This window comes from Mercenaria mercenaria, chromosome 11 (genome assembly GCF_021730395.1).
Source record: "Mercenaria mercenaria strain notata chromosome 11, MADL_Memer_1, whole genome shotgun sequence".
Taxonomy (NCBI): domain Eukaryota; kingdom Metazoa; phylum Mollusca; class Bivalvia; order Venerida; family Veneridae; genus Mercenaria; species Mercenaria mercenaria.
This window is the reverse complement of record NC_069371.1, coordinates 55,386,132-55,412,995: the sequence shown is the minus strand read 5'-3', so window position 1 is coordinate 55,412,995 and position 26,864 is coordinate 55,386,132. Positions and strand designations below refer to the sequence as shown.

Genomic DNA, 26,864 nt, shown 5'->3' with positions numbered 1-26,864 from the left:
GTTAATGTGTGCTACCCAAACCGCTAGAAGAAACGCATCAAACTTACAAAAATCAACATGATGATCAAAAATTAAATATTTGTTTAGCATGTGCAATATCCTTTTCTATGAAAATAAGAATGCTGGATGGGTATGGAAGCACGGGTAACCGTGAAAGGGTGACTTTACCAAAGATCTGGCACTGTGAAAATTTCTATGTCTTTTAGATATCAGCAGCCAATATGTTTAAGTAGTCTTTGAAGTATATTTTATGGTAGATAAGATGTCTTCAAGATTGAAAAAATAACTAGAAAAATTCAAAAACTAGAATGTGTCTGTAGGACACAGGGTGTGCCCCCACTGGTATATTTGTCACAAATAAGGGGCAAAAATTCAAATGTTTTGCAGTCTTAAGGGGGTAACATAGTCTCAACAAATATTTTATGAAAAGGAGCAAGAGCATCACAAACAAAAAATCCACTATTTTGGCTATTTTAAGGGCCATAACTCTGTAATAAGCGCTAAAATTCTCAAGAAGAATGCCAAGTGTGCAAGGTCACATCATGATAAAGACTCAAGCAAGGTTTCATGAATTTACATAAAATACCTTTTGAGCTAGGCACATTATTAGGTAAAAATGTGCATTTTTTACTATTTCAGGGGCCATAACTTTAAAAACAGGGCGTGGAACAAGCCAAAAAGTAAGAGGTGCGCAAGTTTATATCATGATAAAGACTCAAGCAAGTTTTCATCCATTTATATCATATACTTTTTGGGCTAGGTGCATCACAAGGTGAAAATGTGCATTTTTAACTATTTCAGGGGCAATAACTGGAAATAGGAGGCGAAGTCAGACAAAGAATAAGAGATGCGCAGGTTCATATCATGATAAAGAAACATGCAAGGTTTCATCCATTTATATTAATTACTTTTTGAGTTAGACGCGTCACAAGGTAAAAATGTGCATTTTTAACTATTTCAGGAGCCATAACTCTGAAAATAGTGGGGCGGACCCAGAAAAAAAAATAGGAGGGGCGCAAGTTCATATCATGATAAAGACTCATGCAAGGTTTAATCAATTTATATTAAATTCTTTGTGAGCTAGGCGCGTCACAAGGTGAAAATGTGCATTTTTGACTATTTCAGGGACCATAACTCTAGAAATAGGGGGCGGAGCCAGATGAAAAATAGGAGGTGCACAAGTTCATATCATGATTAAGTCTCACGCAAGGTTTCATGAATGTATATCAAATACTTTTTGAACTAGGCGTATCACAAGGTGAAAATGTGCATTTTTTAACAATTTCAGGGGCAAAAACTCTGGAAATAAGAGGCGGAGGCGACGAAAATAGGAGGTGCGCAAGTTCATATCATGATAAAGACTCATGCAAGGTTTTATCCATTTATATTGAATACTTTTTGAGCCACAAGGTGAAAATGTGCATTTTAACTATTTCAGGGGCAATAACTCTATAAAATAGGGGGCGGACCCAGATGAAAAATAGAAGGTGCGTAAGTTCATATCATGATAAAGACTCGTGCAAGGTTTAATCAATTTATATCAAATACTTTTTGAGCTAGGCACGTTACAAGGTGAAAATGTGCATTTTTTACTATTTCAGGGGCAATAACTCTGGAAATAGGGGGCGGAGTCAGATGAAAAATAGGAGATGCGCAAGTTCATATCATGATTAAGACTCATGCAAGGTTTCATGAATTTATATCAAATACTTTTTGAGCTAGGCGTGTCAGATGGTGAAAATGTGCATTTTTGACTATTTTAGGGGCCATAACTCTGAAAATAGGTGGCGGAGCCAGACAAAAAAATAGGAGGTGCGCAAGTTCATATCATGATAAAGACTCACGCAAGGTTTCATCAATCTATATCAAATTCTTTTAGAGCTAGGCGCGTCACGAACTTCGGATGGACGGACGGACGGACGGACGCACGGACAAGACCAAAACTATATGCCCCCACCACTCATGGGAAGGGTGGGGGCACAAAAATGCTGCCACGGACTATATGCTTCATATAGTAATAGGACTGTTCTCTGCCGAAAGTTCTTCACTAAATTTTACAACTGAGCCACATCTTCACAAACTTACGGAAAAGCATTTGAAGTACACATTAATTTATCAATTTTAGCATAAACTTTACCTTTGAATAAATTACTTCACATTTGTTCTTTAAATTAGTAACTGAAAGATATTGAGAACTCTTTTGAAAAAGTATAGTGCATACTATTTTCAAAAAATAATTATTAATTATTGACTTTGGATATTCACAATGAGTCATATGTAAATCAACAATAACTTTCTTACTTGATCTTTTTTCATATTTGTGTAGGTGAGCATTCCTTTGTTTACTGATAACAGTTGAAATAGTATCATTTTATAAACTGAAACCTTGTACTTTATTGCAAACAATTTTATTATATCCCATCCACCTTTTTTGCTAATTATCATTCTTAATGAATTTGTTAAAATTGCGCTGTTACATTTTAATTAAGGGTTGAAAATATTAACTAAATTGAAATACTTATTAATATCTAAACGTCGGTTTTAAATAATTAATGTTAAATATGAAACCTGTGGTTGCATTTCAAGAAGATTCTTAAGACTGTTTTACACGTAAGTGCAGAACTAGGTGAAAATTGTTTTTAAAGAAAAGTCCCAAATACAGTTTTATGAGTAAAATTAAGACTACTCCTAGGAGTGCCTTCGGACACATCTAAGTCTTAACTTTTGTCTTAAGTCAAAAACTACGCATGAAAATAAAATGGTGGCGCATATGTGTTTTCCGTATTTCATTATGGTTTTCCATATATAAATACCGAGACGGTAGTCCATCTGACATGTTATTTCGTAATATTCTTACTGTGACCGCAACGAAAGGCGAGGTTTTGGGTTTTTGCGCATTGTCGTCTTTTCGCTTTGTCGTGGGTGCCGGAGCGAAAAGGCGAGATTTAGAACTCGACAAGCGAAACACCACAACGCGGCAAGACAAAATAGCGAGATTTTTAACGCGCCGTCAAAGCGGAAAGGCTAGACATCTCGCCTTTTCGCTTTAACGCCTTCCTGTAGTGGGTGACAAACGAAAAGGCGAGATTTTAAATCTCCCTATTTCGCTTTGTCGCCTTGTCGCCCGGGACAAAGCGAAAATATGACAACCCGCCAAAAGAATAGTCTCGCCTTTTCGCTTTGTCACCTTCCTGTAGCGCATGCGCACACCATTGTTAAGGGAGGTGACAGAATGTATATTTTATACAGCGTGTGCATTACATGAAGGCGACAAAGTAAACGAGATTTCTGGTATTGGCGTGTTTTCGCCTTTTCATTTTGTCCCGGGCGACAGCTGACGGCGCGTTAAAAATCTCGCTATTTCGCCTTTTCGCGTTGTGGTTCGCTTGTCGTGTCCTCAATCTCACCTTTACGCACTGGCGCCCGCGACTAAGCGACAAAGCGAAAAGACGACAACGCGCAAATAAAACCAAAAATCTCGCCTTTTCGATTTGTCGCTCGCAACAAAGCGAAAAGGTCAAGTTTGCAGAAATCAGTCACCTTAGACTGTCAAATCATCTACCCTCAAAGAGCCCCTGCCAAAGTTTATGAACTTCGGAATATACTCTGCACGGGTTATTCATTCAAAACTTGGAATATGAGGTATTGAACACTTCCTCCGATAACGAAAGGCGATACATTTAAATGAGCATACGTATAGAAGAAACAACTTTTTCGTTACTTAGCTTAAAGGCGCCGAATGAGAAAAGTAATAGGAACCTATTTTTCTCGAATATTGATATATTTCTTGATAAAAAATGTAATGGGTTAAATATCACAGGCTTTAATGATTCTTTAAAAAAGTAGGATAGAATATCACGAATAACACCAAACCAATAGAAAATCTTTAAAGATATCCAATGGCCATCTTTCACTATAATATTTTATCTTCATATGTATGCAATCTTAAATATTAAATATATTTAACTTTTCTAAATATATAAATCAAGTACATCCATAATCAAATGCCATACAGTAACAGTTTTTCCTGAGTTTTTTCAGTTTTTAACAGAGACTTTTTCCATAACGGCGCTTTAAAATACGTTACAACTGTACTTTGTTGTATTTAGAAATATGTAGAAAGAAATTTGAATCATTGTTATCAATATTATGATATCATTGATTTGTTAAAACTTTAAAAGTATTAACTCTAACATTCTTTCGTTACTTTTGTCAACCAAGAAATCATCTGAAACATTCATTACACATTCAATGTTCCTTTTTCATTTTGAATTAATGCATCTATCAGTTTAATTATACTAATATCAGTTTCTTAATTGTGTTGTTCTTTTATTTGATTATTTCAATATTGTTGTCAATAATTACATTTTACATTGATTATGTATTTTTATGTATATATTCTGTATATATTGATTATGTATAAATTCATGCTTACACCCATACTCTGATAATAGGGTTACAATTTGGGGCTGCCTTTCATGGAAAATGTTTTTTTTTTTTAATGTAATATTTATCTTGCTTTGTGTGATTGTGAAGTGTATCTATGCAGTTATTTACGTGAGAAATAAAGCATTTTGTTTTTGAGTTTCAGAAAACAATGCATTGTATAGAGATACTTATGGGCTTATTATTAAAATATTCACTGTTGATAAGCAGCACTGAACAAAAACTAAAAAACAAAATGAAATATTCAGGTACTTTAAGTAATCTTTAGACTTAAACTTATGAAACTGCAAAAACACTGTCAAGAATGTGAACAATATTAAGTGTTTGAAAACCAAAATTGTTAAAGTTATAATACTGGTAAAAATCACCGTTAAAATAAAGCAAATAACTTTGTAGATTTGTAGAAGACAGTCTAATGAACAAATTCGCCCGTTAGTTAGACTTGGATGGCCAAATATTGTTGAGATACGAATGGATATAAAACCATGAAATATTTAATGACCAGCTTTACCCAATCTGACTAAAGTACTTGATCTTCTAAACGAAGATCTGAGAACGACCTATTCACATTCGTCTTCTGTATATTTTGGATTTCCATTATTGCTATTTTTATGTTATCCAATCAGACGACTTGTTCGATTGTCAAAGGATAAGAAAAATATGCGGTTATTCCAGGACTCGAACCCGGTACCCCTCGCTTACAAAGCAAGTGGCCTACCGACTGAGCTAACCGGCTATCTGATATATTACGACATAAGAATTGTAAATATCAAAAGTCAATGCTACATGTAGATTTGCAAGATGTTTTAAGCTAGGCTCTGATTGGCTAGCGAAAGAGCCGTCAGAACGAGGCAATGAATAGGTCGTTTTCAGATCCTATGCGTAGCGTAAAATAGGAGATGTACTTTAGTCAGATTGAGCTTTACCCTAATTCACTCGCCAGGCTTCGCCGAATTCCGTAAACCAACGAAGACAGTGCCATGTGACAAAAATTTAAATACGTCGAAAACAACAATGGCTGGTCGGCCGTGATAGGATTTTGTGTAAAACGGCGGATAAATGCAGAAATTTAAAAATATTTTGCTTTTCGATGCCATTTCTACAAAAAATGCATTAATGTTATAAAATTTAGCCTGTTGTTAAATAAAAGGAAAGGCAGTTTACCAGAAAATGCGATACGAATGTGCTAGACATGTTGTTGTTTTGTTTCTTAAAATAGATTAGCGTGGCTCTTTGTACGGTCCCGTACGAACAATCATTTAGCGTGGCTCGTATAACGGTCCCGTACGTTTCACAATCAATTTGTCTGCATCTGCACAGTAGTCCCTAGCTAAAAGTTCAGCTCAAAGACGTTTATATAATATGCTGTTACGGATCTCTGAGCTAAAATCAATCCCGTACTGACACCTAATACCTTCGTTCCAGAAGTCTGTCGTGCTATAATTTTATCAAATGCAATGGACTCACCTTTTACTATACAATATTTCTAATCAAGTTTCCTTTTGATCTGGCATAAATAATACATGCAACATAATTTGAACACAAGTTTCAAATTGGTACCCCTGTCTGCAATATTTTGTCCGTCATTCAGTTGTCGCCTGATCAGGGTACTCTTCATTTTGAAAAACCAATAGGCTGTAGAGAATCGTTATTTATTGACATTTTCTGAGAAAATGTATGTTGTTTTATAGATTTTATGTGATTATATAAATTCGTAAATAGGTAAAATTTTGATACTGATTTTCAAGAATAACCACGTGCTCTGAACTGTTGCATGACATCATGAGTTTCTCACGAGAGACTGTGCGAGATGTTGTGGTTTGATATTGGTTAGTTAAAAAATGGGGTTTTGCCATAACTAAATGAATGCGACCATCAGAAAATAAAAACAGAGTCAGTTAAGTAATGTTAGCCAGAACTAGATAGTCCCCATTGTCAATGACTGACTGGGAGGCGACTGTCCGGTCGACACCGATGATTAATATAATCTGAAAAGTAGATCCCTCGGAAGCACCGAGAACAATTCAAACAGTGAAAATTGCAGACTCGTTTTGATTGAGTCTGTTCATGAGCAGTAATGGAAAATGCAACACTGTCCACGCCTCCTATCACCTAGATCCAGCCTTCATTGAAAACACAAATTAGTGTGCAATATTAAAATCAGCAATAATACAAGTTACAGGTTAAAAGATGATAAAACAGATATTTCAGGTTTGAACAATCTAGGACACTCCTTGTTATATTTGGTGTTTATTATGTTATAGATCTAATATAGCCACAGATTGTGTGCTAGAAAGAGAACACAAACACGTGTTGATAGTTCTAAATTTTACTGACTACTGGCTATATGATACTGAGTATGCGCGTTATAACATTCTAAATATATTCACATATAATTCATTCAGTATACAACACTCCTGAACTCTTTAAGAGTAGCACTAGATTTAACATGATGTGGTAGGTTGTTTCAGAGTCTAATGGTTCTTGGGGGGGGGGGGAATGAGTTCTCTTAATAATGGGTGCGAGAGAAGGGAATATAAAAGTGAAGGTCCTGAGAGTCTAGCCGGTACTGATCTACAAAAAAAAAAACAATGGACGAATGACGGATTTTATATAAAAGAATCAGGGATGCAAGGATGTGAAATTTCTCTTTGTTTTAACATTTGCCAGTACAGTTAACATTTCTGCGATGCTTCATCTACAGACATACTTGATTCGAACATATCTGGCGGCAGCCTTTCTTAATCTTTCAATTCCATGTGTTAGAGATTGTTGAATACAAAACAGTTGAGCAATATTCCAATTATGGTTGAACATGTTTTATACGGAGTTTCTTAAATTTGTACATTTATCATTTGTTTGATCATTTCTTTTTATGTATTTTAGGGTCTTGTTTGTCTTTTTTTGTGATCTAACACTGCTGGTTTGCCTAAATATTAAGCACTTTTATAGTTTTAAATTCACGGATATGTAGCTTATAGCGAAAAGCAATGTTTTTTTATTTCTTTTTATATACCCTAATCACTTCGCATTATCGGAATTCAACTCCTTTGACCGGGTCTTTTTCCACAGCTCTAATTTATGGAGGTACTGCTAGAGAGTCTCAAAGTCATGCATGATATTTATAGTGAAATAAACTACTGTATCATCAACAACAAGTCTTACGGTGCTTTTAAGTGAGCCTGGCAGGTGACGGACATGTTAAGAAAAGGCAAGGCCTAAGGACATACCTTTGCGGTACCCTTGATACCAAATGTGGCATATCTGATTGAAGACCTTTTGTGTTCGTATTGTATTTAAATCTGATTTCTGATCTCTCTGTCAGGGGGGCTTTGTCTCACTCTGTCCCTCTGGTCAGATCGCTCTGTGTCTGTACTAATAGAGGATGAATTATGCGCCCTGTGTGGCTGCATGTGAACTATGTAAAGCGCCTTTGAACGTGAAATTGATCATGAAAAGGAAGGAATTAAGCAAATTTTATTATCTAGATGATTAATAATATTTGATACTAAAACATGCCCCATCAGTTGGAATTAAGCAATTGCAAGTAAGAGAATAGGCTTGTGATTGCTGGCTTTACTTCGTGGGCCCTTTATGTATACAGGGACAACGATAGACGTCCTCCAATCTTGTGGAACACTGCTGATACCAGGTGAAGACAGGTAAATATTAGTCTCATTTTTATAGAGTAGCATTGTTTAAGGTGTGGGCGGACATTGTGTTGTAAGATGTTTTTTGTTTTTGTGTTTTGTTTATTCCCCTTCTGATGAATCTAAGTGAATTCTTTGCTTTTGATGTGATGTTATCAACATATTCTGACCAAATGAGATAAATTGTGTACATTTATTTACTTAGTTTTACGCTCAGATATTTAGCAGCGTCTTCCAGTGAGAGAGAGAGAGAGAGAGAGAGAGAGAGAGAGAGAGAGGGGGAGAGAGAGAGAGACAGAGAGAGAGAAGACTTATTATTGTCAATAATTAGTTCTAGTCTTATCAACCGAAATATCAAAGAAAATTAAGCATATTACATGATACTCAAACGATGATGTGAACTTCTATAGATGACATTTTTATTTTTCACACTTACTGCATAGGTGTCATACGATGACAACAATATTGCATGCAGACATAAAATTAACCTTTTTCTATATTCGAAATCATTTCCTGTTTATGTGCGACTGAAAATTAAAGAAAAGTAAAGAAATCGGTTGAAAACATATCAGTTGAATGACTTCAATACAATGTAATACAAAACTGCCGTACGAATAACCACCTGCGATTTATTTCACTATTAATACGGGACCGTACGATTAGCCCACTCCCTTTAGCGTAGTCACGGACGTATCCGAATGATGGCGGTTGTGTCACTGAAACCGAAAGTAACATTTTTAGCTCACCTGTCACAAAGTGACAAGGTGAGCTGTTGTGATCGTGCGGTGTCCGTCGTCCGTCCGTCCGTCCGTCCGTGCGTCCGTAAACTTTTGCTTGTGACCACTCTAGAGGTCACATTTTTTGTGGGATCTTTATGAAAGTTAGTCAGAATGTTCATCTTGATGATATCTAGGTCAAGTTCGAAACTGGGTCACGTGCCGTCAAAAACTAGGTCAGTAGGTCTAAAAAAAGAAAAACCTTGTGACCTCTCTAGAGGCCATATATTTCACAAGATCTTCATGAAAATTGGTCAGAACGTTTACCGTGATGATATCTAGGTCAAGTTCGAAACTGGGTCACGTGCCATCAAAACTAGGTCAGTAGGTCAAATAATAGAAAAACCTTGTGACCCCTCTAAAGGCCATATTTTTCATGGGATCTGTATGAAAGTTGGTCTAAATGTTCATCTTAATGATATCTAGATCAAGTTTGAAACTGGGTCATGTGCGGTCAAAACCTAGGTCAGTAGATCTAAAAATAGAAAAACCTTGTGACCTCTCTAGAGGCCATATATTTCATGAGATCTTCATGAAAATTGGTTAGAATATTCAACTTGTTAATATCTAGGTCAAGTTGGAAACTGGGTCATGTGCGATCAAAAACTGGGTCAGTAGATCAAATAATAGAAAAACCTTGTGACCTCTCTAGAGGCCATATTTTTCATGGGATCTGTATGAAAGTTGGTCTGAATGTTCATCTTGATAATATCTAGGTCAAGTTCGAAAGTGGGTCACATGCCTTTAAAAACCAGGTCAGTAGGTCAAATAATAGAAAAACCTTATGACCTCTCTAAAGGCCATATTATTCATGGGATCTGTATGAAAGTTGGTCTGAATGTTCATCCTGATGATATCTAGGTCATGTTCGAAACAGGGTTATGTGCGGTCAAAAACTAGGTCAGTAGGTCTAAAAATAGAAAAACCTTGTGACCTCTCTAGAGGCCATACTTGTAAATGGATCTCCATAAAAATTGGTCAGAATGTTCATCTTGATGATATCTAGGTCAAGTTTGAAAGTGGGTCACGTGCCCTCAAAAAGTAGGTCAGTAGGTCAAATAATGAAAAAACGTTGTGACCTCTCTAGAGGCCATATTTTTCATGGGATCTGTATGAAAGTCGGTCTGAATGTTGATCTTGATGATATATAGGTTAAGTTTGAAACTGGGTCAACTGCGGTCAAAAACTAGGTCAGTAGGTCTAAAAATAGAAAAATCTTTGGACTCTCTAGAGGCCACATTTTTCAATGGATATTCATAAAAATTGATCTGAATGTTCACCTTGATGATATCTAGGTCAATTTAGAAACTGGGTCACGTGCAGTCAAAAACTAGGCCAGTAGGTATAAAAATAGAAAAACCTTTTTACCTGTCTAGAGGCCATATTTTTCATTAGATCTTCATGAAAATTAGTGAGAATGTTCACCTTGATGATATCTAGGTAAAGTTCAAAACAGGGTCACGTACCTTCAAAAACTAGGTCAATAGGTCAAATAATAGAAAAACCTTGTGACCTCCCTAGAGACCATATTTTTCAATGGATCTTCATGAAAATTGGCCAGCATTTTTATCTTGATAATATCTAGGTCAAGTTCAAAACTGGGTCACATGAGCTCAAAAACTAGGTCACTATGTCAAATAATACAAAAAACGACGTCATGCTCGAAACTGGGTCATGTGGGAAGAGGTGAGCGATTCAGGACCATCATGGTCCTATTGTTTATTAATGGCCGTAGGGAAAACACGAGACCAGTTTTCTGTGGTACAACATGGATTGTACCTCCAATTTTTAGGTGTATTTTAACATATTTATACCTTGTAAGATTTTTTTTTCTTTTTGGTTAAATTTCTTCCCTTTGTTGTTCCTGTCCTTTGGACTTAGATATTTTTTCTGAGGACCTTCTTGTCCTAAAGTGCAATGATAACAGGTGAGCTATATAGGGCCATCATGGCCCTCTTGTTTATATCCGCCTCCATCGGTGGAATCTGTCAATTTACAGGTAAATTTATCCAGTCAATGTCTTCGTGAACGGATGTTTTATGCGTTGCTGTAGAAAAATGACCTTCCAAAAAAATTCGCTACGTAGTCTTCGCTGGCTAGTATTATAACTTTAAGAAAACAATTACATAATGCCATTCAAAACTCTAGGAAGATACTGAGTGCCTTACAAACGACACTTCAGAGTTGCTGAAAACATTTTGCAATAGACCTTACGAAGATACTTTAGAAGCAAAGAACGCAACCAAGCAAATAAATAGCAAACTCAGTTGGATCAAGTCTGTTTATGGGAGGTAATGAAGTGTGAAATACACCTTACGACCCCTAGCACGGGCTTACGAGGATTTCTATTTAGGAAACATGGTCCAAAAGGACCAGAAAATCTAACAACACTGAAACCGAGTACGAGGAGACTTTTTACAACCATCGCATGGCACTTAAAGACTTATTTTAGATGATCCTTTGGAAGCATAACAACACAACCAAGCAAAATAACAGCTGACTTGATTTGATTGTGTCTGTTCGTTAGATGTAGTGAAATGTGAAATTACCCTCACACCCCTAGCACTAGCTTGAACACTATGGATTAGTTAAAATCTGAATCTAAAATCAGATGAAATGTCTGAAAAATATGAACTGAACACAATTTGAGGCAGTAGTGTTACAAGAATCACATTCGGCACGTATTGATCAAGATGCAACTTACGATAGTTTCACTTTAATGTTATCTTATACAGCATATTTGTTCTCTTGTTGGTTAGCTGTTATGAATAATATGTTGCTTTATAACGTATTATTTATAAAATAGAAAGCAACTGACAAAAGAAGATCATAGGCCCTCAAAAAATTTTATGAATGACATTTGATAACACTTTGATTCTGAAGCAATTTGTATCATGCTCTCGAGTTTTTTGCTACAGTTTGAACTTTCGACAAAGACAGGTCATGCCTTTGTCATAACCTTTGGTATGTAACTTAATTGATAATCAAACTTTATTTGTTATGATTGATGCATAGTTTTTGTTAGTAGTGTTTCTCTTAATGTTCCGGTATATCCAGGAATATTCCACCACATAATACAATATAGTCCTTGTCTGTACAATTCAAATTATTAAAAAATATTTTGTACATTCTGTCATTCTTGTAAATGTTTCAAAATGACTACAATAGTCTTCTTTATTTCATATCTATAAAGTTTTATATATTTCTTATATCTTGATTTGGTATCACTATAACAGTTTTGTCAACCTGATAAAGTTTTAAATCTAAAGTTTTTACTTAAATACCTGCATATTTTTTGTTTATGCGTTAGTTTTTGTTTAGCACCGCTTTGCAACAGAAATTTAGTCATGTAATGTTGAGCAGTTAACCTAACAAATGTCCTTGGATTCTGTACCGGAACTACTCAGTTCTCTACAGACAAGTGCTAAGTTCTCCGTATTATACAGGTGTAAGTTATTGACTTCAGACACGATATCTTTATTGAATCGTCATGGAGAGCAGATATCTGACTCAAGACCCTATGATTCATGCTATCGAGCTAGGGTTGGTTTTGTATATGTTCTTATAATGCTACTATTTCTAAAATTTAAAAAATAATTTTCATAAAACTTGATTTTTACTCATAGGAAGACTGCACATATCAGCCGTATAATCATAATATTATGAACGCACAGATGGATATTTTTGTATGTTTTACTGAAATTCCATCTAAAATTATAGTTACATGGATGGTGCAACATATATTTTAGGCAATTCTGAAAAAACAGAAGAAAACCTTCTTAAAAGTTACCGCTAGCAGTTTAAATAAATCAGTATGTGACAATTTGGGCTTCAATTTCTTCTTAAATATCTCTTTAAAAAGCAATGGTAGTGGTAACGTATTTTAAAGTGTGTTACGGAAAAAAATCACTCTGTCTGACAAGTAAAGAAGCATATTGTATTATTATAGTACAAAATAAGTAATATTAATTATGTTTCTGTAATATTTTCTAAATAATTGATGCAATACAACAAGGTTGTTGAAATGGTAACGTAACATGTGTAATGTATGTTACATTTTTATTCTTCCTTCAATAAAGTGTTAACTTTATTTCTGCGAACATTATAGACCACACCAAAATTGTTATTTCATTGATAACAATTGATTATATCATTTTATTAAGTTTTAGTGGTCTCAGAATTTTATTCGTTGTTTGTGACACCGGTTCATTTGATGCAATTTAGCTGAGCACATCCAGTTTTGAGTTTAAAAAATGCCATAAGAGTAACAAAATAATATATTAAACAAGAGGGCCATGATGGCCCTATATCGCTCACTTGAGTAGCGTTGTTTGCTTGAACAAATTTCATAGCTAAAGCTTTAAAAACAAGAAAATTAGGAGAGTGAGTCAAGGTAAAGATTATGCAAAATAATTTTGAAATTTGTTTAAAAAAATATTACAGGTGGTCCAAATCTTTTTGCTGTAGCTTAGAAAACAAGAAAGTAAGTCAATAGGTCACACTGATGATCACTGAATGTCTGTTTAAAGATCGGCATGCAAAACTATACATGTCATCCAAATTTCAAAGCTGTATCTTAAAAACAAGAAAGTAGGTCAGTAGGTCATTTTCAAGGTCACTGAAAGTCAGTTTTAAGATCGGTGTGCAAAACAGTACATGTCATCCAAATTTCATGGCTGTATCTTAAAAAACAAGAATGTAGGTCAGAAGGTCAAGGTTACAGTCAAGTGACCCCTAATTACTTGGGGTCATAAGGTAATTATAAAAAAAAACAGTCTAGCAAATATGATCAGATAATTTTTTAAGTATTTTTTTTCTATATAATTCATATAAAAACTATGTGACCCTCGGGGCGGGGCCTCTTTTCACCCCAGGGGCATAATTTCAGTCAAGAGGGGTTTTAAAAGGTTTTTTCCTATGTAAGTCTATGTAAAACTTTGGACCCCCAAGCAGGGCATCTTTTTATCCCAGAGGCATAATTTGAACAATCTTGGTAAAGGACCAATAGGCAATGGAACATACCAAAAGTCAAAGGCCTATGGTTGCAGTTTCAGACAAGAAGATTTTTTTAAAAAATTCCAATATAAGTCTACGTATAACTTGGGACCCCCGGGGCAGGGCCTCTTTTCACCCCTGGGGCAAATTTTTAACAATCTTGGTAGAGAACCACAAGGCAATGCTACATACCAAACATCAAAGGCCTAGGTCTTGTGGTTTCAGACAAGCAGACTTTTTTTCCTATTCAAGTCTATGTTAAACTTGAGACCCCCGGGGCGGGGCCTTTTTTCACCCCAGGGGCATAATTTGAACAACGCTGGTAGGGAACCAAAAAGCAACGCTACATACCATATATCAAAGGCCTAGGTCTTTTGGTTTCAGACAAGAAGATTTTTAAATTTTTTTCCAATACAAGTCTATGTAAAATTTGTGACCCCTGGGACGGGGCCTCTTTTCACCCAAGGGGCATAATTTGAACAAACTTTAAAGAGGACCATTAGATGATGTCACAAGCCAAATATTGAAGCTCTATGCCTTGTGATTTTGGACAAGAAGATTTTCAAAGTTTTCCCTATATAAGTCTATGTAAACCATGTGACCCCCAGGGCGGGGCCATATTTGACCCTAGGGGGATAATTTGAACAATCTTGGAAGAGGCCCACTAGATGATGTAACTTGCCAAATATAAAAGCCCTACGACCTGTGGTTTTGGACAAGAAGACTTTTAAAGTTTTTCCTTTCGGTTGCCATGGCAACCAGAATTCTACATGCAATTGAATTCTTTGAAAAAATAATTAAAGAAGACCATCCAAGGAACATTCCTGTGAAGTTTCATCAAAATTGGCCTGGTGGTTTAGGAGGAGATCTTTAAAGGAAAATGTGGACGGACGGACGACGGACGGTGAGCGATCACAATAGCTCACCCTGAGCCTTTGGCTAAAATTACCGAGAGACTTTAAGACCAGATCAAAGCTGTTTGGTACATTTAAATTGATTTGAAACTTAGAAAATATTATTTTTTAATAAAATTTTGTCATTTTGTAACATTCTCATTAATATTCATGAATATGCAAATTAGTTAATTTAGATAAAAATGCTGCTTTTTAAGGCCAATGTCTTAGCTCCATTTTGATACCATTTTTATTGTTTTATCACCGAAACTGACCAAGATATGACTGATTATCATCCATATGGTTGTTCTTTCAAAAAATGAACGGTTGCCATGGAAACAGTGAAATCATATATAGTTCAAAAGAGTTTTTTCATGGGAACATTTTTTATTTTGAAAGAGTTGGTCCGTCCGAACAAGTTGGTACCTACGTATGAAAAAAAGTCTACGGGGATGGGGGGGGGATGCATGGTAGAGCTTATTGGCCCCCGTACTATAAAGGGTATAAGTAATACGACAGAAACATTATTCTAAACAAGTTCGCCTACAGTGTTCTTTTTGTCATCGCTGTCTGTTTGCGTGCTTGCATAGGATGACTGGACATGCAGAGTAGATTACCCCTATTGATTTTGGGGTCACTCGATCAAGGTCGAGGTCACAGGGGCTCGAACATGGAAAACAGTTTACTTGAGAACCACTTGACCCAATATGTTGGAACTTTACAGTATGATTGGACATGCAAAGTAGATGATCCCTATTGCAGCCAACCATTAGTGTCTCTTTGACTTTCGCTCCTATCTCCTATTGACTTCTTGAAAATTAATTGCCCCCCTACGGAGGAGGAGGGGTACATTGTAAATATTATTGTTTGATGATGTGGCTTGTCGGATCCACTTTTGGTTATCATACAGAGGTCACTTATGATTGATCTAGGTCAAATGACACCGTTTTAAATTATTTTGATGTATGACGTATAATGATCAGTACGTAAAATGTCAAGTGCACAGTGACCAAATGATTCTGTTCCTTGTGCAGTTACAGAAAACATCAAGTGGGGCATTTCGTATTCTACGAGCTCTTGTTATAACTAGAATCTCCAAGCATCACATAATTATCAGTTAGTGCAAGACTCACATTTACTGTTATCCCCATTGTTCCAGTTAAAGCAGAGAATGAAAATGCTCATAATTCAAAAAAGATTTTGAGCAAGAATAACGAAACCTCACAAAATGTTTCAATATGCACATGAGCTTTGCTCATATATTGTTTTATCCCCCTTGACTGAGTAAAAGCAGAGTTTCCCCACATATATTTGGTAAAAAAGGTTGAAAATGCTTATTAATCCAAAGTGATTTAACTAGAATCACCAAACTTAAGCTAACTGTTCATGTCCATTACTAGAAACTGTCAACCGCTGCACACATCAGTCCTCTCAGTGCTTTGATTCTTTAGTGGTAGTACACACTTGTACTATGTTTATAATAATACATGTTTGCAGAGTGTACAATTTTAAACCTACAGTTCTTTTTCGTAAACATGATGTTTGTAAACATTAAAGATTGCGATTTGTAACCTAATCTCTGGGTTCCATATTTTAGTGTGTCTTGTATAAGGAAAAATTGAGCTCAAGCTAAAACAAAACATAATCAAAAAGTAGAAAGGTCATTTTGTAAGTAGAGAAATATTGGTTTGAAAACATGTAAGCACGGATGACCTAGAAATCGAACTGTAATACATAGTACTGTTATTGTACATAAACTTGTTAAGTTTTATATGTTTACATAAGCTATTCATGTTTTCAAGTATGACGTTTAGATCTAATATACCTTTAAAGCTATAAAGAATCATAAATTATATAATATTTGGAAAATGTCAAACACCAATAAAAACCAATTTATTTGGAGAATAAATGCGGACCAGGTTATTGGAAAATAAATAACGCTCTTTAAATGAAATAGAATATAAAACAATAATATTTAAAACAAGAGAAGATGTTGAAAAGGATGCTAACTTATTTAATATTAAATAGCTGGAAACGTTGGGAAAACACTTACTAGTTTTCGAGAAGCATATGCAAGCAAAGAACAGTCAGAAACTCTAAAAGGGCATTATTTCTTTGTTATATAAAAAGGTGAACCGACAAACATCGAGAATAATTGTCATATATCACTTTTAAATAATGATTATAAAGTTTTAGCATTTTGATTACAAAGTTTTTACCTTCCGTTATAAATTTAGATCAGCAAGGTTACATGAAAATCGTTTAACAGGAAACAACAGTAGACAGATATCTGATAATATAGACTTTTGTGAAGAAACCGACATGAGGCTATTCTTTTTCTCAATTTTCACAAATCATTTGACACAGTTAATCACGAATATTTGTTTGAAACAGTAAAGAGATTCAATTTTAAACTGAATACAACAACTTTGTCAAAACATATTCTCATATATATATATATATATATATATATATATATATATATATATATATATATATATATATATATATATATATATATATATATGTTTATAAAAAATGAGTTCAAATTAGAAGGTGTGTGATTACAATAAGTAAAATTATGGTCAGCGTGATAAATACTGTGATGTTTGACGGTAATATTATTATATCATTATTATTTTATACCAGATTTATATAGCGCCCTTTTCATGATAAACACGTTCAAAGGTGCTTTACATATAGCAAACGAAGCTACACAGGGCGCGAAATTCATCCTCTACTAGTACAGACACAGAGCAATCTGACCAGAGGGACAGAGTGATATAAAGCCCCTAGTACAGATAGATACAGACTTGTCCGGCTAACTTAGCCTGGCTCTTTGCTAATAGACAGTCTGGTTCTTTAACGTGCCAAGTGTATAACACAGTTTCACGCTCTGTGTGACTGCGTTTGCTATATGTAAATCGCCTCTGAACATGTTTATCATGAAAAGGGCGCTATATAAATCTGGTATAATAATAATAATAATAATAATAATAATAATTATGATAATAATATTATTATTAACGTCAAACATCACAGTATTTATCACGGTGACCGATACACGCGAAGCCGTCTTTCCTGGGAAAGTGACCTCTGTATCAAATCTGACCTTAGACCAAACATTCTCTAGTTATTTGGCAAATATGTTCAACTGTTCTGGGTCAATGTGACCTTGACCTTTGACCTACTGATCTCAAAATCAACAGAGGTTTTCTGCTGGTCATGATCAACCACCCGATCAAGGTTCGTTATTCTAGGCCCAAGCGTTCTTGAGTTATCGTCCCGAAACTGTTTAACTGTCCTGGATCACTGTGACCTTGACATTTGACCTACTAATCTCAAAATCGATAGGGGTCATTTGCTGTTCATGATCAACTTTCTTATCAACTTTCATGACCCTAGACCCAAGCATTCTTGAGTTATAATCTGGAAACCATAGACTTGTTCTTGGTCAATGTGACCTTGACCTTTGAGCTACTGACCTCGACATCAATAGGGGTCACCTGCTGGTCATGATCAACTTTTCTATAAAGTTTTGTGATCATAGGCCAAAGCGTTTCTAAGTTATTATCTAGAAACGGTTCAACTGTTACGGGTCACTGTGACCTTGACCTTTGACCTACTTACCTCAAAATTAAAAGGAGTCATTTGCTGGTCATGATTAACTACCCTATAAAGTTTCGTGATTCAAGGCTCAAGCGTTCTTAAGTTATCGTCTGAAAAACCGTTTAACTGTTCTAGATTATTGTGACCTTGACCTTTGACCTACTAATCTCAAAATCGATAGAGGTCATTTGCTGGTCATTACCACTGTTGTTATCAACTTTCATGATCCTAGGCCCAAGCATTCTTGAGTTATTATCTGGAAACTGTAGACATATTCTTGGTCAATGTGACCTTGACATTTGACCTACTGACCTCAACACCAATAGAGGTCACCTGCTGGTCATGATCAACCTGTCAAGTAAGTTTCGTGATCCTAGGCCTAAACGTTTCTAAGTTATCGTCCAGAAAATGTTTCACTTTTCCGGATCACTGTGACCTTGACCTTTGACCTACTAATCTCAAAATCAATAGAGATAATTTGCAGGTCAAGGTCAACCTCCATATTAAGTTTTGTAATCCAGGGCTTCAGTCTTCTCAAGTTATCGTCCGGAAACCATTTAAATGTTTCGGGTCACTGTGACCTTGACCTTTGACCTAGTTACCTCAAAATTAGTAAGAGTCATCTGCTGATCATGACCAACCTTTTTATTAAATTTCAGGATCCTAAGCTTAAGCGTTCTTGAGTTATCATCCGGAAACCGATTGGTCAACATACAACCGACATCTGCAAAACAATATACCACACCTTCTTCGAAAGGGGTCATAAAAATTGGGTGTCACAACCCATGAGCATGCCCTTTACTACTTATAACATCGTTTTCGAAAAAGACAGCCGAAACTATTTAAAAACCAAACTTTAAATGTACCAGTATAAGTGTTGTCATTTTTTTCTATGATTTAGCAAATTCAAGGGCCGTAACTCTTAAATATGCACATTTTTTTCATTTCTGAACACCCAGACTGATTAATAATTTCCTCCGACATACATTTCGCATAAAATGATGGGACATTTGCATTACATAAATGAGTATATTGTGGGTTTTGTATACCAATGCCTTTTATAAATGAGTCCAAGGGACATAACTCTGACCCTTATAATTTACCATAAAAGGGTGGGTAGAGGTGGGTTCTACATGTTTTTATACATCTAAAATGTTTCCTTATATATAATAGTAATGTATCAGATAAAGATTCAAACTCTTCTAAAAAGTGCAGAATTCGAGCCTTTTTTCAGTCATATAGCCTCCACTAATAGTGTACTGGCCGCGTAGGTAGCAAGAAAACACTCAAAAGCATCTCAGATCAGAACTTTCCGGTGTCTCGACTGGAATTTGAACCTCAAACCTCTGTCTCGTTACCACTAGACTACCGGGCCGCCGATATACCTTTGAAACTGCATGACATGTTTCCTGAATAAATATATCTATCCATATACATGTAGTTTGCTTATCTGTCCGTCCGTCTCTGTCCGTTTCTATCAATTTATCTTATGGAGTTGAAAATACGTATGTACATTTTCATTAAAAATGCATATCTTCCATTTCAACAGAAAAAAAAATCAGTGGAATATGCAATAATCATATCTACAAACCTGTTAAATTTTGAACGCTTACTGAACTTAACTTTCCTGGATTAAATCCTCCTATTGTCTAAAACAAAATAATTACTGGCCTTTCTGATTTACATGAAAACCAGTTCTGTATCAAATATTATGACATCATTAGTTTACGTAACAACAAAATAATAACACCTAGAAAACAATATGTATATCTACCTATTCAAGATAAAACAATTCTATTTACATATTCATTGTTTCAATCCGAAGGTTTACCAATATTCGTGCGACTCTCATAGAGGTTTGTCAAGTACCGCTTGATATATTTAACAATATCCTATCATTTTAAGCTTTATAGACATTGAGTATCCATAACATCAACGCGAAACTTTTAGTGGGCATGTAGCAACTACTACTTTAACCTATTAGTAAATAATTTCATGTCGCTTTTCGTTTCGGAACCCACCGTCTTATCCTTAAAGACCCACCACAACCTAGTGACCTACTTTTTCCTCTCACATGAACTTCGTGAAAATAATTCTAATATTACTGGTCTAATGCAGCTATATTAAAATTTGGATGGACAATTAAAGCCCGCCCTGAATGTGTTCTCACCACTTCATTTGCAAACTAATTTCATGTCGTCAATCTCTCTTCAGTATAGTTTTAAAAACATGGCTAAATAAGTATCTTACCCTGTAGCAACAAAGTGTGGTCTAAATTCAACTTATATTAATACATTCATTCAATGACATATTTAGACATTTAACATTGTCTTGGCTTCATATATTGTCGCCGTCAATTTGTAACTAGATACTTGTATTTTTCATCATGCAAATCATGTATAGTTACCATCATGGAAATACAAAAATACACTTATTCTGTGGTACGTCTTTAAACAAAAAGACCCTTCAGTAAACTACCAGATAAACGAAGGTCTGCAATTTTAATATCCAGTTTACACAAAGTTTCATCATTGTTTCGCTCTGTACTTAAAAGAGATAACCATTCGTTCATTGTGTAACTGTTTATCCAACTTTCCCAGATATAAACATTTGTTAACCGTCAATGCCTAGCATGAAACCAATTCATTGCTCCGTTTGACTGATTTCTGAGAATATTGATAATCCTTACTTTATAAACACACTTTCCCTTGGCTTTTACTTTTGCGTAATTAATTTACCTAGATTGATTACTTTTAGACTTTTAAAGTTTTTCTTCCCAACGACCTCATTTTCGCCCGAAGGTTTGTTCAAAGATTAACGTGATGAACGATTTGCCACGCAAATACTGTTCAGTTCCTTATTGCATACTCGTTTTTACTCTCCGTTAAGTTACATATAGAACCGGAAAGGTCAATATTTTTCCATATCTGACGTGTTATCAATGTCATATCGGGTGTGTATTGAACGGCACTACTTTTACCTCATAATTATGCATACGAAATCACGTGATATTATTTGCATAAATTATTCATTCGGATATTTCGCGCAACATCGCTACGGCAAGTAACGCACACATGCAGATTTAATTAATGATGCAAATTTGTTGTTGTTGTCGTTTTGGAGTAAACAATGGCGAATGCAGACGATTTTCCCAATTTTGATGTTTTAGAGTTACCAGAGTTATTTCTAAATGATCTGTTCGCACCTTTTGAACAAAATGAACAAAATCCTAACCCAGATAAAATTGAAAATACGGAAAATATCTTACAAATGAATACAAACACCCCTGACCCTGTATCAGAGAGTAGAAACGAAAATACTGACATTGACGTCCAATCCTTCATTGATGCTCAAAAAAAGGCAAATACAAAATAAGCCACTGAAAAAGATGTCCGTATTAAATGTACAGCGTTGGCTTAGACAGCATAAATAAGAACATAGGCCCATAGAAAACATCATACCCTGTGTTCTCAATGAATATCTTGCAGAAATGTATATTTCTATCAGACAAGCCAGTGGTGAGGACTATGAGCCTACTTCCCAGGATTCAATAAAAAATTCTCTTGAAAGATACCTCAAATCTAAGAATTACCCAATATCCCTGCGTGACAGGGTTTTCCATATGGCGAACGAAACTCTTAAAGCCAAAAAGATGTAACTAAAAAAAGGGGGCTATGGGAATAAGCCAAGGGCAAGTCACTCAGTCGGTAGGGGTGATGAAGATACAATGTTTGAAAAGGGAGTAATTGGATCAAAAACACCCCAGTCACTGCAATTCACCTTGTTCTTCATGACTGGAAAGCATTTTGGCTTCAGAGGTAGAGACGAACAAAGAAAACTGAAATTTGCCGACATCAGCTTAAAATCAGATTCTGCTGGTAACTATATTTAATGAAGCTTTGGCCTGGTCAAGCTAAAATGGACCATCTTGGTTAAATACACTTACAAATGTTCAACGGGAATAAATGGCCCAGCAATAGTTGTCATACATTTTTATTCTTCAAAATATATATAAAGGATTCCATTTTCTTCGCATGCATTTTTTTTAACATTTATATAAATAAATCATATACGGTAGTATTTGAAAGATGGTCACTTTTCCCAGGACGGTTCTCACTTTTAATGTATTCAAGTTTAAGTATCATACTTATAATGACAAAAAAGTAAAATCTTATTTCTCCATGCAATAAAATATCAAGAAAATATGCTGTAAAAAAAGATTTTGAAATTTAAAATCAGCATTTCATTAACTGTACTGTAAAAAAAAAATTCTCGAGGTTTTAATTTTTGCTACGTTCGCGAGGCCCTACATCTCATGAAAATTAATTCACGCAAAAATATTCACCACTAGTACGTATAATTCAAATTCAAGTATGGTACCTTTTTTTACAATTTTGCTAATATTAAACCTCGCGAACAAACTCAAAATATAAAATTTGCGAAATTTTGACACAGCGAAAATATGTGCTTTTACATTAAAAATAGGCAATGATTAACAATTGTTTGCAGGTACTGAATATCTTGAATATTTGGAACGCGATTCAAAAACCAGGGACGGACGTAGAGCTGACTGTCGTTAGACTACACCACGCATCTTTTCAACTGGTGACAGTGACAAAAATCCTGTGGAATTATTTAAGATTTTCTGTTCAAGAAGACCAGTTGAAATGAAAAAGCCTGATAGCCCATTCTACTTAATACCAAAGCCACCAAATAAACTAAAACCAGATGACGAAATATGGTACTTTACTAATAAAGCCTTAAATCTATTAATTAAGAAATCAACTTTTCACATTAAAAAGGATAGCTATAATAGATTTACAATACATGTTCACACCAGGAAAACAAAATTTTATTATCAGTTTTTATAGTACAAAAATTAGAAAAATATTGTTTTAGAAAAAAATATTTGCTTTCAAAAAAAGGTCATCCTTACTTTTGAAAGGGACAATTGTTCACCTACTGTACTGTATAGCTAAACGTTTACTCAGTTATTTTTTTTTAAATTATCATCAATCTAATGAAAACATTCCATGTTTCAGGTACTATCCACGGCCTATGGGAGCCAATACACTTGGAAAGCTTGTTAAACATGCAGCAGAATACTGTGGAATAAACAACAAACGACTCACCAATCATTCTGTTACGCAAATTTGTGTGTCCACTCTCTCTAAGTCAGGGATCCCTCCAAATAAAATTATGCAGGTGACAGGACACAAAAATATCTCTTCAATTGCAGGTGAATATTTAAGATATCCATGTTTATAAATATTGTCCATGTCAGTTATAAACCCCCAAAATCAACCTTTTCTCTTTTCTAGTTTCTAACACCACAAACATGTTCACTTTTCCTATTTCCAAAGATGATAGTTTTCATTGACATTGCCACATCACGAAAACAGAAAACATTTGATGTCACTGATCTTTTATCAATCATTTCAGCTTACGATACTGCACTGTCATTTGAGGAACAAACGAGCATCTCCACGATTCTCAACCAGGGTGGATCTTTTCCTGCACATGATAAAAAAATCGGCGGTGGGAATCCTGTCAGTTCGACTTCTCTTGAAATGAAAGTTCCTCCAGCTACGCAGACTGCTCAAGCTCAAATCTCAGCAGCTGAGCATGCTATTTCAACTGCACAGGACTTACAGTCAAGCTTATTTAAAGGCGCTATAATCCAAACACTAAATCTGAACATTCAGATAAAGTAAACGTGTTCACGACGCTCTAAAACCCTGTTCTTTCTGTTTGGCATATATGCCCTATGTTACTTGTGCTAATTACACGCTGAGGTCAATAACCTTATCTCTAATTTTAGAGGAAAACCCATATCTATTTTTAGAACATTAGTAAATGTTGTGTTTAGGACAATAAATATCATTTTAAGTGACGCTGTTTGTTTTTATTTTTATTTTTTTTTTCGTAAACGATTATGTAATAAATAGGTTATTAGGTTTGTATGGAGAAATATGCACTCGTTCTTACGCGGAGGTAATATTGCGCTCCTAAAGTCGCGCAATATTACTCCGCTTCAGAACTCGTGCATATTTCTCCAGACAAACCTAATAACCTATAATTATCATGCTTTAAATGCCATAGTACCTTGTCCTTGTTTGTCTGCAACATTTTCGTTTTTGTCGTGTTGAGCGACCTGTGGAGTTTCCACTTTTTCTATTTTATTTAACCTCCTAATTGAACAAACCGTGATGACCTTTAAACATTTTGCTCACCTTAACGCTAAGTAGCTTTAAGAGATTATCATTATGTCCACCTTACATTACCAACTGAAGTTTTGTATTGGCTGGACCGGCATCAATCGTAAGAGTCCTCTCTGCCATAAAGTCCTCTTTAATAGTACTTTCTGAAAAAAAGCAATTTCTCTCATCACGGACTCTTAAACTGTTGAGATACAGCTCAGCTAATTGACAAGCGGAAAATTCTACTTGATCCTCGGAGGAGGACTACAACGAGTACTAAGGCTCCTACTCGAAGTTTCTTCGAGTCAGCCATTTTCCGTAAAGGAATTTCGCTATCTGACTCCAAGGACATGGAGCGACTCGAGATAAAATCAATTAGTGGAATACACACCTGTATTAATTTCTTTTAACACCGTGGCACTTGACGTAATTTCTTCGTGTTACTCCAAGCAATATATAGATTTTATTCAGGCTTTTAATAACTTCGAGGATATAGTTCACATTACTTGGAGCACAAAAATATTTTATTGTAAAAAAAAAAACAAAATATTTTTTTTAAAATAATACTACGATACTTTTTATTTTACATTAAGATAACTCGGGAAGAGAACTAAGCTTTTTTATTCGCCCATATTTTTTATATGAATTTATTAATTGTTGTTGCATCATTTTCTTTATTTTCATAATTCTTACCACAAAAATTATCTTTAAAACATATAAAAATCACATGCAATCTCTTCATAAATGATATGTTTTCGAAAACTTCGTCAGACAATAAACATTACTAAAATGCACAAACAAATTTCAATCCATAACGAAATAACATGTCCTTTTTTCCTAATAAGTAAGCGATCGTCTTTATACCAAACAAGAAGTATCTTTAAAAAAAAGACACACAACCGCATTAGTCAATGCACACTTTAAGCTACGAAATGTGCATGCACTCTGCACTTTTACATATGATCGGGTATTTATAAAGCAAAACAAAATGTAGTTTTTAAAGTAAATTTTCAAGTTTTTTATGTAGACCATATTTGATAGAACACATATTTTATATCATAATTATATTAATCATAATCTAGGAAACTTTGACAAAAAAAGACTAAAAAGGAGGGGTCGAAATATGGGGGGGGGTGCGAAATTACCATTTTTGAAATCTTCAAGGGATACGAAATGACCAAAATGGGAACGACTTGACTAGGTGACGAGTTGACTGTAAATAGTTTACGGGAGATCACTTCGTATCAGAGTGGCAGAGTCGGGTTTTTGACGTTTTACAAGCTATTTCCATAGGAGCCTTGCAACGGATTATATACTGTCTAACAATACAACTCAGAGCACCTACACAAAATATTATCTATTCGAATCGGAAACCTGTGGCATTTTTATCCACAGTTTTTTTAATCAGCTGTTAAATGGCCTTCACCCCAGATAGGAAGTAAAGATGAAATCAATACCGGCCTGCGGCCGCATAAAACATCAAATCTGTTACCTACCCAGCGTTGTAACTTAAATAAAATGGTTTAACAAATAAACACAAATGTATATGTATATTCCATTTGATAGAAAGCGTATTTTAAGCCTTCGTGTACCGCATTTAGTTTATTATCTTTCATTTAAAACGCAATTACCTAAAACGTTATTATGTCCCAACAAAAAGTTTATACTTCTATGTATTCCTTTGTATTCAAGTTATTTTGATATTTTCCAATGATAACATTAAAACGTCTAATTTTTGAAAACATTTTTCTGTGGTATAACTAGGTAAATAGTACAAATACAACAATAGATATCAACAGTTTAATTCATTTAACGCAATAAATCAGCCACATACAGGAAAGACTTATATTAAATTTTATTAATATCATACATTGTTATATGGTGTATTCTATAACAATGATTGCTCCCGGACATGGAACGAATGACCCATAGGTCGGGTTTGGAGTCAAAACATTTATCCTGAAGAAGAACTTGAATATGAGAAATTTTACGCCGGTGAATGAAGAAACTAAAAATATTATTACAAAATTTCGGATAGTTATTCCTTTTCTTATCAACTTGATTACATGCAACGAAAACATTTATTATCCTTCATGTATTTCGGCTGTAATGTCGTTCATCTTGCTTTTTTTTTATTTAATGTATTCTTCATTTTGGAAATGTGTGTTGTACAAATAGTACGTTGAATATATGCGTAAAATATGTAAACAACAATTTTTTATTTAAATAAATTTCAAAACACCAATAATGCAGTTTTCTTTTGTTACGTAAATATTCCATTTCATTAATATACTG

At 34.8% G+C, this 26,864-nt stretch overlaps 1 protein-coding gene across 1 annotated transcript; it reads left to right on the top strand.

Annotated features, from left to right (window-relative positions):
• Positions 1-23,416: 23,416 nt before the first annotated feature.
• LOC128546900 (uncharacterized) lies at positions 23,417-24,102 on the top strand. Its single transcript, XM_053518304.1, has 2 exons — positions 23,417-23,608; positions 23,812-24,102. Exons 1-2 carry the CDS (start codon positions 23,428-23,430, stop codon positions 24,081-24,083), a joined length of 453 nt encoding a protein of 150 aa, XP_053374279.1. The 5' UTR covers positions 23,417-23,427; the 3' UTR covers positions 24,084-24,102.
• Positions 24,103-26,864: the final 2,762 nt, after the last annotated feature.

Coding starts and splice junctions, on each gene's coding strand:
- LOC128546900 (XM_053518304.1), top strand. CDS start 23,428: ATGGGAGCCAATACACTTGGAAAGCTTGTTAAACATGCAGCAGAATAC. Junction 23,609..23,811: donor AAATATCTCTTCAATTGCAG/GTGAATATTTAA, acceptor CAATCATTTCAG/CTTACGATACTGCACTGTCA.